At 25.0% G+C, this 12,196-nt stretch overlaps 3 protein-coding genes across 4 annotated transcripts; all 3 read right to left on the bottom strand.

Annotated features, from left to right (window-relative positions):
* Positions 1–1,611: 1,611 nt before the first annotated feature.
* LOC114937694 (E3 SUMO-protein ligase ZBED1-like) lies at positions 1,612–6,116 on the bottom strand. The gene is made up of 4 exons (XM_085489298.1): positions 4,194–6,116; positions 3,851–4,044; positions 3,504–3,666; positions 1,612–3,140 (listed from the first exon to the last, which is right to left on the bottom strand). Coding segments are annotated over exons 1-4 (1,887 nt in total). The 5' UTR covers positions 4,195–6,116.
* Positions 6,117–6,180: 64 nt separating this feature from the next.
* Positions 6,181–8,990, bottom strand: LOC114937695 (uncharacterized). Of its 2 annotated transcripts, none has more exons than XM_029311282.2 (5): positions 8,643–8,990; positions 8,073–8,157; positions 7,304–7,359; positions 6,923–7,025; positions 6,181–6,440 (listed from the first exon to the last, which is right to left on the bottom strand). In XM_029311282.2, the coding sequence occupies exons 1-5, from the start codon at positions 8,682–8,684 to the stop codon at positions 6,349–6,351; spliced, it is 378 nt and encodes a 125-aa protein (XP_029167115.2). In that variant the 5' UTR covers positions 8,685–8,990; the 3' UTR covers positions 6,181–6,348. The 2 variants fall into 2 exon arrangements, with proteins under 2 accessions (XP_029167115.2, XP_029167114.2); XM_029311281.2 differs by having other exon boundaries at positions 6,181–6,443; positions 8,643–8,989.
* Positions 8,991–9,420: 430 nt separating this feature from the next.
* LOC114937699 (general odorant-binding protein 72-like) lies at positions 9,421–11,785 on the bottom strand. Its single transcript, XM_029311287.2, has 6 exons — positions 11,568–11,785; positions 10,896–10,977; positions 10,673–10,761; positions 10,307–10,421; positions 10,085–10,155; positions 9,421–9,621 (listed from the first exon to the last, which is right to left on the bottom strand). The coding sequence occupies exons 1-6, from the start codon at positions 11,634–11,636 to the stop codon at positions 9,604–9,606; spliced, it is 444 nt and encodes a 147-aa protein (XP_029167120.1). The 5' UTR covers positions 11,637–11,785; the 3' UTR covers positions 9,421–9,603.
* Positions 11,786–12,196: the final 411 nt, after the last annotated feature.

Here is a 12,196-nt window from a genome sequence, read left to right as displayed (position 1 = left end):
TTTTTATAAGAAAAATAAATATTTTTTTCTAATTTGAAATTTATTATTTAAATATTTATTGAATTAGAAATATAGACGCAACTAATGTAATTTGTAATACGAAATTTGTAAAAAAATAATAAGTTATTTTTTTTTCACAACACTAAAAATGCCTTCATTTCATAATTATTTCACAAAAATATTTATAGTCATTAAAGCAATAATTAATTTTATCGACGAATTTTTCGGATTAAATAATTGAAAAAAAATTTCCTAAATACTTGCAAAGAAAAACTTTTTTCTTTTTAATGATGAATATCAATAACGTTCGCGAAGCACGCGCTTGTGTTGCCTAGTATATATAACAAAAATCAGAAATTAAAATTATACATAATTATACATAACTAAAATTTGGTAAATTAAAATTGTGTGCATAATAGACATTCAGGAATTAAAATTAAAATATAAAATATATAATAAAATATAAAATTAAAATATAACTGTTTAATTTAATACTGTAGCATCACACATTTATACCTACATTATTTTTTAATAAAAATTATTGAATTGTATTTCTCGTATTATAGTATTCTATTATCAATTTATTATACTAACAATAATTTGTCATAATTAAACTTGATAATAAAACTGAGTTTGATTTATAAATCGACATAATTACTTTCATATGTAACTTCCTACTGTATTAACAAATTTGCTTATAAATACTACATTTATATAGCATATATATCATTTTGTTTAATGTAACCGAATATAATTACGCACGCAAAGCAAAGTTATATTATTCTTTGATATGTAATAAAATCTCAAAAATTGCGACGCATGCATGCAAAAATTATTATTGCATAAAAATATATTAATTAATTATGCAACGCATAAAAATTCAATATTTAAATTTTTAACAGAAAGTACGAACGAAGAAATAAAATTTTCTACAAGAATCTTTTGTGATCAAATATCTACGCTTTTATTAGACTCGCGCGAGACTTCATTCCCCACATATCTGTCATGCTGCGCGGTTCGCGCGAGACTGATTCTCATGCTAGATATCGCAAGCGCGTAACCGATGGTCACATGACCAGTGACGCGGGACCGATGGTCACATGATCAATGGTCATGTGACCATAGGTCCCGCGTTTACGAATTTAGGGATGGGCGATACAGTCCGAAGTATCGATATATTATATCGATACGTATTGTTAACCATATTATCGATACATCTTAAATATCGACTAAATTGATACCGATATTACCAATATCGATACAAAATATCGTGTTTTGTAAAATCCGCGGTATTTTACCTGATAAATACCATATTTTCTTTTTTTAAAACTTATCTAAATAGAATTAAGAATCATTCTAGTGGTTTCTACATCCAAAAAACTTGCTTAATAAATATATACTCGGTGTATAAGTTTGAAAAAGAGAAAAAAGGGGTAAAATAAAAAGATATAAGCTATAAACTTTTTTTATTGAATAAATGTATTAATGAATATATATTTTATTACATATATAATAAATATATAACATTTTATAGAATAGATATGTTAATGTTATATGAATATATTACTTAGGAGAGAATATATTAGAGATATTTCACTTTATAAGAACATTTTATAAATGCCAATCTTCAATTGACAACGAATTTAAGAATAACAATTGTTGCAAATGTTGCTCCGTTAACCGATTTCGTAAATCATTAATAATATTTCCCGCTCGAGAGAACAAACGTTCGGACGGAACAGACGTTGCTATAACTGTTAAATAACGCTTAGCCAGTTTCGCTAATAAAGAATATGTCGAATAATTTTGCCTATATTTTAACGGATATTCAGCGATATCAATGGGTATCTGATTAAGATAATATTTAAACTCATCAGGCATTTCATTGTTTGTATTAGAAGAAACATATCGTTTCGTTTCTTTTATTAATGTTTCATGATAAGCCCAAAAAGAATTGTTTTGATATACAGAATCAGAATGAAAATTATTTTCCTTCTCTTTGTGTGCATTATTTTTAGTAGCAATATTTAACATATCTGTTATTTTATTTATTGCATGACAGCATGCAATTCTATCTACAAAATGAATTTTTTTGAATCTAGGGTCTAGAATAGTAGCAATCGCAATGAGAGATTTATGTTCAATATTTTTAAATCGTGCTTTAAATTCTTGTATCAAAACTTTTTTTATATAACACCCTACTTCACTAATAGGTTTGCATGATTCTAACTGATTTGCTAATGTGTGTATTATCGGTATAACTTGACTGCCAGTAACATACATTTCACCATAAAATATAGTTGTTGCTGTTTTAAATGGTTCCAACAATTGCATAAATTCTTTTATAGTTTGCAATTCTAATGCCGATAACATTGGTGGAGCTGTAGGATGTTGTAAAAGAATCAATCCAATTTTGTCGGATAATTGGATGAATCGATGAAGCATATCAAACGTGGAATTCCACCGCGTGTCAACGCTTTGAATTAATGTTAGATTGGAATGTTCTCGCAATAAATCTGAAAGAACTACACTTTTTTTAAAGAAAGTTACAATAGATTTGACTTTTTTACATAATGAACTTACAATTTCATCTTCTTCTATAATTTTAGCAAGAACCAAATTCAATGTATGCGCATAACAAGCTAAATATTTTTCTTCACCAAAACCTTCTATTATAGCTTTTTTTATGTTGGACGCATTATCAGAAACAACAACAACTATACGTTGCAATGAAATACTCCATTTCTCAACTATATCGAGCAACCACTCTTTTATATTATCAGATGTGTGCCTATCATTTAATTTAGTGACTCCTATCATAACAGTTTTTTTATTATTATTTATGTGATAGTGTGCGGTTACTCCGAGGTAACTTTTTGTATTTACATCAGTCCAAATGTCTGTCGTAAGCGCTATGTCCTCTACATTAGATAATTGCTCTTTTATCAAATTTGATAAATAAACATATTTTTCTTCAATTAGAGACGTTATCACTTTTCTACTTGGAATGGTGTATAAGGGACTCACACATTTTATAAAAATCTGAAAGCCTTCTTTCTCCACTGTAGACAAAGGCATATTGTCCTTTGCTATCATAAATACGAGTTTATTTGTGATTTCCGATGCTTTAGATCCTCCATCTAAAAAAAATGAAAATTAAATTACCACATTTCCTTATCTGAAAAATACTTTCTTTATATTCTAATAAAAATGTATTTTGTATACATATATTAAATATTTATTAAATGTCTTAAATATCTGTATTAAATATCTATTAAATATCTATATACGTTAAAAGATTATTTATTTAATTTAAATTTCAAATATTTGAATAGTATTTAAATTAATAGATACAAAATTTGGTATGTTAAAAAAACAAATTCTAGCAGAATCAATAACAAATATAATTGATTTAAAATGCAAAACACAATATAATTTTATAAGTGATATTTTTTTTCTCTATTTCTTTTTCTACTAGATATAAAATGCTAAAGTTTATATACCTTGGAATGACTTTTGTTTTGAAAAGGCGTCTATAAGTTTCGGTTGTTTTCTCTTGTATTTTAGTGTATTTCTAAATGTAGATGATGAACTTGTTGACGGAGACAACGTTAATTCTTCATCGTTGTCTTCTTCATACAATGCAATATCTTCACCTTCACTTGACTATTAATAAAAAAATTTTGTATTATAAAATTATTTTTCAAATTGTATATATCAAATTACATTATACATATATAAGAAAATATTTTTTAATTTACTATAGTTATATTAGTTTTTTCTGCTCTCAATCTGTATAAATTGTCTTAACATATTTTTAACATATTATATAATGATATAGAAATATTACTATTTCTTTCCGTTTTTGTGACTCATCAGAAGCGCTTGTCATTTTGATATTACAAAGGTCCGGATGCTTTCGTTTTAAATGAAATCGCAAATTGGTTGTGTTTCCGCTGGTTTTTATAAATTGTTGGCACACATTGCATTTTGCGCCTCCCAAACTTTTTATAAAGTGTTTCCAAAAAGTACTCTTTGGCGGCACTAAATATGAAATATGATAATTAATAAAATAAAACAAAATAATACAGTATTATAATATGTTAAAAAGCAATTATTAAAATTATTCTAAAAAATCCAAGGAAAAAGTTGCATTGGAAGAAATTTAAGGAACAATGGAATTGTATGCATACTTTTTTATAGTTAAAAGAGATAGAAGAAATGTAAAGTAAGGATATATTCTGACGAAAATTAGGACTTCACTTCACACCAAACCAACCAATACTGAAAAAGTAAAACGAACACATTAATCACATGCAAATAATTATTTTTTGATTAATAGCTATACACAAGCAAAGAACAGTTAAATGCAAAATAATAAAAATTGTTAGTTTCTAAAATTTGCTTCTTTTTAAGAAAAATTGTAAAAAGAGACGAAGACATGCTATTTGTCAGATAAAACTTACCCAAAAGTTAGAAGTGTTGAAACAACCGGCTCTTTGTCTTTGTCCATAGGAGGTTATAAAAATAAACGCAGTAATATTAATCGTTAATGTTAACTGTAGGCACTAGATGGCCTTAGGGCCACATCCACCATTTTGTCACTATAATGCCGACGCTCGAGGCGCATGCGCCATGTATATAAAATAAAAAATTTGTCTTTGTAATAAAAGGCGTATCGAAAACCGATATAAGCAAATCTCGTATCGATATACCAAAATATCGGTACTTGAATTATCGATGTTTTATATCGATATTTTAATTCATTAATATCGATATTTACAAATATCGAAACAATATCGCCCATCCCTATTTACGATCCCCGCACGAGAATCAGTCCATCAGTCTCGCGTGAGCCGCGCACCGTAATGGATGGGTGGGGTATACTTATCTGATCACGTGATTAGTTTTGCGTGAGCCATGCAGTATAGCGGACGCGCATAAACGCGCAAATCTAATGGAAACGTAGATATTTCGATCGAATGATTCTTGAAAATTCTATTTTTATCTTCTGTTAAAAATTTATATGTTAGATTTTTATATATGAATCACATAATTAATAAATATATTTTTATGCATGTATTACAATAATAATTTTATACATGCATTGAAATTTTTGAAGTTTTATCAAAAAATAATATAACTTTGCTTCGCGCACTTAATTATATTCGATTAAACTAAACAAAATGAGAAAATATATATATAAAGAGATACAATATATATATATATATATATATATATATATATGTGTATATATAGTTATCAAAGAATACAATAGAAATTCGGCGAATTAAAATTATGGTCATATGCATAGCATCAAGCAACTGTCATCACGAAGATTGACAATTTGACAGTTGCAAAATAAATAATAGAAATAATATCAATAATAATAATAATAAAAATAATAGAAATAATAAAGGCGCGCGAGAAGCGCACTTGTATAATCTAGTAAAGTAAAATGTATATGTTGATTATATATATATATATATATATATATATATATATATATATATATATATATATATACACATGATCGATGCAAGTAGCAACTCTATCTTGTGCCGCAAATTGTATTTATTGGAAAGATAATATCTTCTAAATTATATTAATATCTTAAACTTTTATACTTAACTTACACCTTTATAGTAGCGCACTAAATTATAAGATATAATAAATTACAAATATTATAAGATATAATAAATTTTTCGCTAATTATTTCTAGTCAGGAAGATAATTTTTATAAAATTGATTATATTTAAATAGTTTATTGCAATTATGAATAGAAGCAAAAAGAAATGAAATTTGACTTCTCGTTTTGACTCGCAACTAAAATAAAGAATTTTATATAATGGTTTCATAAAAAAACTATATATTTATTTTTCTTTTTTATATTATACATTATTTAATTAATAAAAAGAAAAATAAATAATAATGTAAATATAATAAAAAAAATAATATAAGAAAAAAGTGAATTTGTCATAACTATTTCCATTTATTAAAAAGCTCTTGAGTAAAGTTATTTTATTGTTAGAAGACATCTTATAAGTATTTTAATTGTAATTTAATTTGATAATTATGTGTAATTAAAACATGTATAATGTATATATCAAAATTTAAAACTTATAATATCGTAAAACATGCAATAATAATGGTATAAAATATATACTTCATAAAGCGAGATTAATTCTGTTATTCTTTTATATGTGAGTATTATATATTTGTATATAAGTATTATATACATATATGCATATATTTATAAGTTAAAAAATATATTTTTTATAGGTATATTTCTTTTTCTATGATAATTTATATGATATAACATAGCTTCTTCTGTTCAGGCCCGTTTGCTTAGAATTTTTTTTCAAGTATTGCCAGCTTTAACAATGAGCAATGTATGGCTGCGAGGAGTTTCTCATTGTTGCTTTTATTAGTTCGATTCTCTGCTATTAGAAAAAAATAATTTTAATACATATATTACAAGTCATGTAATTTTAACATGTATATATTACACGTATTAAAATTATAATGTAATGATTTGCATTATATAAATATATATAGATGTAAATTAAATATATAGAATGTTCTGGAATAATTGTCACACTTCTCATGATAGATTTAAATTACGAAGCCTAGCCGAAATGTACAAGTAAAGAACAGCACTGAATTATTGCGAAGATCGTAAAATGTTAGAGGATTTTTTTACTCGTTCTATCTATACATGAGAGGTAATGCGATTATTACCGAAGACCCTATATAGATGTATAATATTAAAATAGTTATAAATATATTAAATATTCAAATCATCACGTTAAATAATAAAATGATTGAATTATAACATTATTAATGTGCATAATAAAGATTTTTCTAAGGATATTTATTGATGAAAGAATATAAAAAATAAGTAAAATATATATGTAATTACCTTGAGTAATGCATGAAGCAATTTTGCTCAACTCCCTCTCGCTGCTGACACTACCGAAATATTTTAAAATTTCATCCTTTTTCATCGCACCTTGTTCGTCGATCTAGATCCAATAACAAAATATATATATGTATACAGACATTTAATATGATTTATAATTAAAATTTATAATGTAATTTAATATTTATTTCTCAGAAACATTTAAAAAATGTAATAGTCTAAAGTCGCACAAATTAAAATGTATATGTATTTGTAGTAAAATGTTACGATTCTTGCAATTTTATTTTGAGAATCAATTCAGTTTTAATTATCATTTAATATTGAATTGATAATTCTTGATTAATTGAGAAATAATTATCTTATGCATAAATATATACATACCAAGGAATTTTTTTCAAGCATACACTTGATCGCTAAGGGATCGACGCCATTTTCTTCTGCAAAACACAGTTATGAATGAAATTGTACAATTATAACATTAAAAATAATATTTTCGAACATGATATGACGAGGTTAAAAATTTTAAACACGCTTATTTCTGTTTGCTATGATTTTTTAATCTAACTTGGAATTATATTATAATTATAATATAATTTTTTCTTCTAAGAATTTCTTAGACAGATATATTTAGATATTTTAATATAGCAATTCTTCTTTCTTCAAAATACGTATTATTGAGAAATAAAAGTTTTTAATAGCTCATTCTTATCTTTTTTTATCTCAATAGAAAAATATTTCTGTGATTAATCTTAATTTCCCTGGACAACGGAGGTTAAATGTTTTAAAGTATGTAAAATGTGATAAATTGCTTCGTCAAAAATAAAGTTTAATTTTAAAATGGATAATAATTTAAATATTTATATTTTTTATTTATTTAACATGAATATATATTGATGAAGTAATTATCATTCAACTATAATTCTTACCTTTCATATTTTAATAGAATGCATTGGTGAAAAAAATGTGTGCATTTTTTTATTAAATTCTATTTTAAATAAAACGCAATTTGAATTTAAATAAAAAATAAGTAAAAATATTTTTTAAAAATCATAATTAAAATTGTATAATTTTTCACTTTATTCTTGACAGATGCAATATATCTTTTGTGTTCACGTAGCTTATACTAATTTCATATGTATTTAACATTTACCGGGTAAATTTAATTCTGTGGTACATGTTTGGAGGTCTTTGTAAAATTTTGGTGTATCTTCGACGTCAGCAGTGTAGACCATACTCTAGAAAAAACATGCGAGGAAAAATTAACTTACAATTTCAGTATAAAAAATAAAATTTAAAAAAATAGTTAAATTTAATTACGATATATTAATAAATTATATTAATAAAATATATTAATAAGTTTAATGTGTTACACAATATTTTATTGATTGCTGCCAAAATCATCATTAGCAAATTAATTTTTTAATTGAATATATTATATTTTAAAATATACTAAGTATTACTTCAAAATATTAAATATTATAATTATAAATATTTAACGTTTTCTAAATGTTATATGAAATCAATGTTAATATAAGAAATAAATATTATGAATCGTTATTATTTAATGTTACAGATAATTTTTTATTACATATATATTATTACAATTTTATTTAATACTTAATAATGGAATAGAGATGTATCATTAATTCAAATTATATAAATATTCGATTATTATTGAAATATTATAAATACATATTTTATTAGTTGTTTTTTTACTCACGGCAATGGTCAGTACACACACGACGAGCATGAAAGCTTTCATCTTGATATTTTTCGATTGCTGTAATATTTCGAGGCTCAATTAATTCTATCTTCTCGAAAGACTTTCTTTCTTACACTGCGACAGGTCCACGTCGTGAGCGTTATTTATAGAGATTGTGAATCCAATACAATAAAGGTCGTTTATAGGAGAACGAATCACGAGTTGCCTATAAAGGCTCGTTGGCTCAATTATTAGTATTATCAGCTGACGAGAACTCACGAGCGAGAGCGACTATGATTTAAAAAGGAATTCTGTAGCCTCGCTAAAGACATCTCGGGATTTCCCTGCTTGCTCAAATGGTAGGAGGATATAAGAAAACACTTATTTGAAGAGAATATTTCTCTTATAATCGCTGTTTGCTGTCATTAGTATTCTCTCATATGATGAAAAAACACGTGATCGCATGTTTTTAAACAGAAATAGATAATTTATTGGCATTGCGTGTTCGATACTGATTAGCAGTCAAGTTCAGGTTATTGCGATAACACTTCGTCGAATCGTTGTAAAATCAACTTCATTAATAGTTTCTATTGAAATAAGTTTTTTTTTTATTTAATTGAAATCTATACATATATGTCGAAAAATATTATATTTAAAATATTGTATTCTTAAATTAAATGAAACTTTATAATAATATCTGAATCAATATATGATTTAAATTTTAATATTAATATTAATTTTAATATTAAATTTTATTTTTTATCTTGGGAAAAGATTGAAAGAAATAAAAAGTGAATACATGTTATAACATAAGATTTATTTAATTAATATATGTATTTAATACATTTGGAATTTTTCTTTCGATTTTGGAACACAATACATATTCTGCTGTAATGGCCTATTTTCATATCAAGTCGAACCAAAATAGTTTCCAGAATTAATGCGTTCTAAATGCGTTGAAGAATCGAGAATGACGTCCTCACGAGAAAAAGAGAAGCTGTAAAAGCGAGATTTTTGAGAAATTGAGAAACATTTTATAGATTTTAAAAAATTTTACTTATATGAAAACGTTTTATATTTTTATACACAATTTCTAAATATGTATATTTATAAATAAAAATAATTTTTATATAATATTAATTTATAATACTCACAAAATTCTGTGTGATAACTTTTATTTAATTTTTAGATTAAAGAAAGTAAATTAGATATTTAAAAAAATTAGAATTTAATAGTTTGAACTGAGATGTATTGTAAACATAATGATTTGTTAATAATGAGTTTTTGAATTTAAATGGCAGTAAGAGAACAGTTAATGAAAGTGACAGTAATGATATCTACAATATGTTATGAAACTGTTTATATGTTATAAAAATGAAAAAAATTTTTTATTTTATTTTTTGCTTTATATTTAGAATCTATGGTATTATGAAAAGATAAAATGATTGTCTGATTATTACCATTGAATCAAATTCGTAGATGCATTTAATTAACTCGTATGCTAATTCACATCCGTCTCCTTTCTTCTTTACTGTAAATAAAAAATATCGCTATATATTAGATATTATAGGAGAACTGTTTAACGGAAAATATTTTAAAATAATAGTTAAATAATTAATTAAAGAACCAATTAAAGTTATTTAAAAATTTTATTTAGTTGATTATTTGAGTGATTTACTTACTGATTGGATCACAATGTTCCAATGCTTTCATAGAAGGATCGAAAAGATTGTCGTTTAACATGAGCTCTACAATATTGACGAGTGCCTGTTTCACTATCCTGTCATCTTTACTCATCTAGAAATAGAAAAAAAAAATAAATTATATTTCTATTATTTTTTGTGGAAGAACAGATTAATTATGTACAGATTTTATATGAGCAAAGAAATATCTATTTTTTGTATTTTTTAGAACAGTTATAATGAGCAATAATTTTCTTTCTAAGTACATGATATCTCAGTTTTTATAATTTAGAAAGAGATTTATAAGGAAAGATGAGATTCGCGAAATATTATTAACAATAAGTAAAATACTGAAATTTTACTTACGCCTTTTGTGTTCAATAGCATGCACTTATAATAACACTGCAATTTCCGGTCGGATACAAAGTTACCTTTGTTTACCTTATCAAGTACCTCTATGCATAAATAAATATGAGAGCTTTGTTATACATATTATCGTTCTACTATATTTTTACTATTTTTGGAAATAATTTAATTTAATAATAATTTCGAGATATGCGTAAGACTAGTTTATTTTATTGATACATACTTGGATCGAGGCGAACTCTCTCTATGCAAATTTTTTTCAACGGCAGCAGCGCTTCATTAACTTCATCCATGGACATTTTTCTCTACGTAAATAAAAATGGCCCAATGACGCGATCAAAAAAATATGAAACGTCTCAATATTTAAGTCAATTTCTAAATCGAATAAATAAATGCATCAATAAATCTATTTTCTTATTTTTGATAAGATTTTACATAAAATATTCTGAAAATGGAGACATAATTTATTTTTCAAAAAGTAAGTCTCTAATTATTTTGAATTGTATATGTGGAAAATTACGTATTGAAAAGATATATTACAAAAATATTCAAAATATTAAAAATTAAAGGAGAAAGTATTTTAATGCTTTCTTGACAAGTAAAGTAAAATTTTTAGATTTGCATCTCTTTTAGAGATATGACTTGACAAATTTTTATATTAACACTTAATGATGTTCTCTTTTAATTTTTTTCATTGTATGAATTCTATAGATAAGAACAAGATGCAAACAAATATGAATATTTATTTCTTGACTGTGTATGGAAAATATTAATTTATGGTACAAAATACACTATAATATATATTGTTAATATAATTTTTTAAATTTTTATTTAAATTTTGATAGCTTAATACATTCTGATGCAATTGTGCGTATTGTTCTTGACAAAAACTTACGCTCTCAGTATTCTGCAAATTTACCATTAGTACAAATGCGATAAAAAAGCTCACACTAGCACCTTTCATATCTATTTGTTATGTCTGATTTTGTTTCGAATTTTTTTAACCGCGATATTGATTCTTAATGGATGGCAACTGGACCAAACTTTTGCAAATTGCGTGCAAAATACATCCGTCTACTTTTATATGCAGGAATTAAATGAAGGATTAGGGGGAGAACCCTCAATCTAAAGATTTCTTGAGGTGGTATATCCTAATATACCTAAATTACTGTGTTGGTTGACATAATTAGCGATACTTAACGCTAATAATAATGAAACCCGGAATCTTATTGTCATTTTCAAAGGTCAGATGATCACAACATTGTTGCAAGTGCGCCATTGATGGTAATCTTGGGATTACGCATTAACGATGATGCAAAATACATATATAAGGAAATAAATTTCCGAGATTCTCGTCGGAAAAACATAAATAAAAGATTTTCTTAGAAATTGTATGTTTATTTTATGATTAATTGCAGATTTTTTTAGTTGTAGTATTAATTTTTTATCTTCAGCTTTAATTATTATTCAATTTTATTTAACAATTATTTAAGTAGAGGACAAGTAGAGGAGAAATTCCAGAAA

The sequence above is a fragment of the Nylanderia fulva genome, unplaced genomic scaffold, assembly GCF_048542155.1.
Source record: "Nylanderia fulva isolate GAGA-0341 unplaced genomic scaffold, ASM4854215v1 Scaffold8, whole genome shotgun sequence".
NCBI classification, from domain to species: Eukaryota; Metazoa; Arthropoda; class Insecta; order Hymenoptera; family Formicidae; genus Nylanderia; species Nylanderia fulva.
The sequence above is the reverse complement of the archived record's forward strand: the minus strand, read 5'-3'. Positions and strand labels throughout refer to the sequence as shown.